Raw genomic sequence first — 2,242 nt, forward strand, 5'->3', positions numbered from 1 at the left:
CCCCCCCCCCCAGATCTGCCCTTGCCAGTGGACCAGATTCAACACACCAGCAACTGCATCCAACCCATGGCAGGGAAGCGTGGTACAGAAGCATAAATAAGAGGTGGTTACAGGGACACCAGAGCTGATCTAGAAGGGGCACCTAGGTCCCCTCAACCTCCTGCAGCATAGCTTGCCCTGGCTCATCCCCCTTCACTGCCCTGCTCCTAACCATTTCTCTGCAGCACTGCCTGCTGCCACCCCAACCCTCCCCCGTGCCCCCCCTCACTGCAGCTGCTCCTTTTCTCATCACCAACTTCACGGCTGGTGGCAGTCAGCAACAGGAATTGGTGTCATGCAGCAGTGGATATGGTAGGGGGTGTGAGAGAGAATTCAGCACAGAGCAGAGAAGACTGAAGCAATAGCAGGTGGTCTGGAGCAGCAGCAGTTGGGTTGCAAATGGCAGCCTGCCTTCAGACCTAGCTGCCTTATTTCAGCCAACCTCTGCTCTAGAAGGTTGATGAAACTTTGCACAATTCTCTCAAGGGCCCTTATACAGAGATGGAAATGTTGATTACTTATGCATGCTTACAATCATCTACTTGGATGCAAGAGAAATGAAACCTTTTTGTAACAATTTAATACCATCTCTCAAAAACCAAATACTTTGCCTTTACAGTAAACAACCTGCAGCATATACATCTGCCTGAGAATACAGGAAAAATGAAGCAGTTTTCATACAACATCAGACCGACCACTGCTGCAAAATCAAAAAGCACAAGACCCAAGCATTAAGTCAGTTGTTCTCGACCTTGTTTTTTCAAGACCCCTGTCATTCAACACAAGGCATGCCTTGGAAAATACCAGCTCTTAGGTTTCACTTGTTTTTTTTGACTACGGAAAAATGCTAGCGCAATTCTTCTGTTGGAATATACTCAAAGACCACAACAGGGCAGAAAGGTTTTGACACTGAGGATTCTTCCTATTTGAAGTCTCTGGGGTTTATCGTGTGAATCGTGTGCAAGTGTCATGCAATATTAGACCTGGCAGGTCTAATATTGCATGACATCCCGCAGCACCCTTAAAAAGATCTTGCAACACCCTGGTTGAGAATTACTGCATTAACCACAAATGAAGAGTTGCAAGGAAGAACTTGACAAGAACATAAAGAATAAGCACAGATTGTATTTTCTTTGTATTTTTGTATGTATTTTTTTTACCATTTAAAAGAAAAAATATGCTAAATACTAAACCAGCAAAGGTATCTTTGATTATTGTATTATTTCTTTGTTGTATACCAAAGCAAGATGTTCAGGGAGTTGAACACATTTCATTTTGTGTACAATGAAGCACAGCATCTAAAATCCAATTTGTTTACCGACAGGCTGAAGTCTATATGGCATTTGGCAGTTGTGTACAAGTGAGAGTTAGGTTCCAGCCTTAACTGCTGAGCTGTCTCAGCATGCCTTTTTCAGAGTTACTGGCAAATATATTTTTAAAGTGTTACTTATAACCACATTTATCTACATCTGGAATAGAGGAGTCATTACTATATTTTTCTATTCTCCGACCCTATTAAAGATTATACCAATTTACAAAAGCATTTTTACAGTCCAATAAAAAGATAGTTCACCCTGGTGAAACTCAAAACAGGGACCTGATGAAGAATGCATTGCATTCAAAAGCATGTCTAAATTTAACCCAACTGTGTAGTTGGTCCAATAAAAGATAATCGCCCACGAAGATCCTTGCCTCTCACATTGCAGAAGAGCCAGTTTAGGAGACTAATTTTGCTCAGCACCACCCAGCGCACCAGACATCCTGGCATACTCTGGTACACCCAAACTAATTTTCCCCCACATCCTGTGTGTTTACATCCATCAGTAAACACTTTTAGATAAGATACCAATGTTTCGTTTTGACCAAAAATGTCGGTTTTTTTCTTTCCAGTCAACAATGCCTAAGTAAGTTTCAGCAGTCCCAAATGAAAGTTCTTCAGAGCTTTTCATCCCATGAAAATTTGATTTTTTTAATCCGAGATGAAAATAAATGGGAGTTCTGGATTTCCCTGTGGGGTGAGGATTCCCTGTTACAAAGTAGATGGGCAGAACCCAGCTACATTGAAGCTTTTCTAAAACTGTTAAATCTTTTTTACAGCTTGTCTATTTCCCTTCAAATTCAGTGTCAAAAGTATGAAACTTCCTGTAGTGAGATGGATGATTTCTGTAATAACTGCACTTTGCTTATGCAGCAAATTAGACAC

The 2,242-nt window shown here is 41.5% G+C and overlaps 1 protein-coding gene across 3 annotated transcripts in view; it reads left to right on the top strand.

The window, feature by feature from the left end:
• INVS (inversin) overlaps positions 1-2,005 on the top strand; it is a 262,266-nt gene extending 260,261 nt beyond the window's left edge. For all 3 annotated transcript variants that reach the window (XM_019509166.1, XM_019509165.1, XM_019509164.1), the window contains one exon: positions 659-2,005. In XM_019509166.1, the coding sequence (XP_019364711.1) occupies positions 659-774 (116 nt within the window). In that variant the 3' untranslated portion in view covers positions 775-2,005. The remainder of the gene's footprint in view (positions 1-658) is intronic.
• The last annotated feature ends 237 nt before the right edge of the window (positions 2,006-2,242 follow it).

This window comes from Gavialis gangeticus, unplaced genomic scaffold (genome assembly GCF_001723915.1).
Source record: "Gavialis gangeticus isolate Ggan-Ray unplaced genomic scaffold, GavGan_comp1, whole genome shotgun sequence".
In the NCBI taxonomy this organism is placed as follows: Eukaryota; Metazoa; Chordata; order Crocodylia; family Gavialidae; genus Gavialis; species Gavialis gangeticus.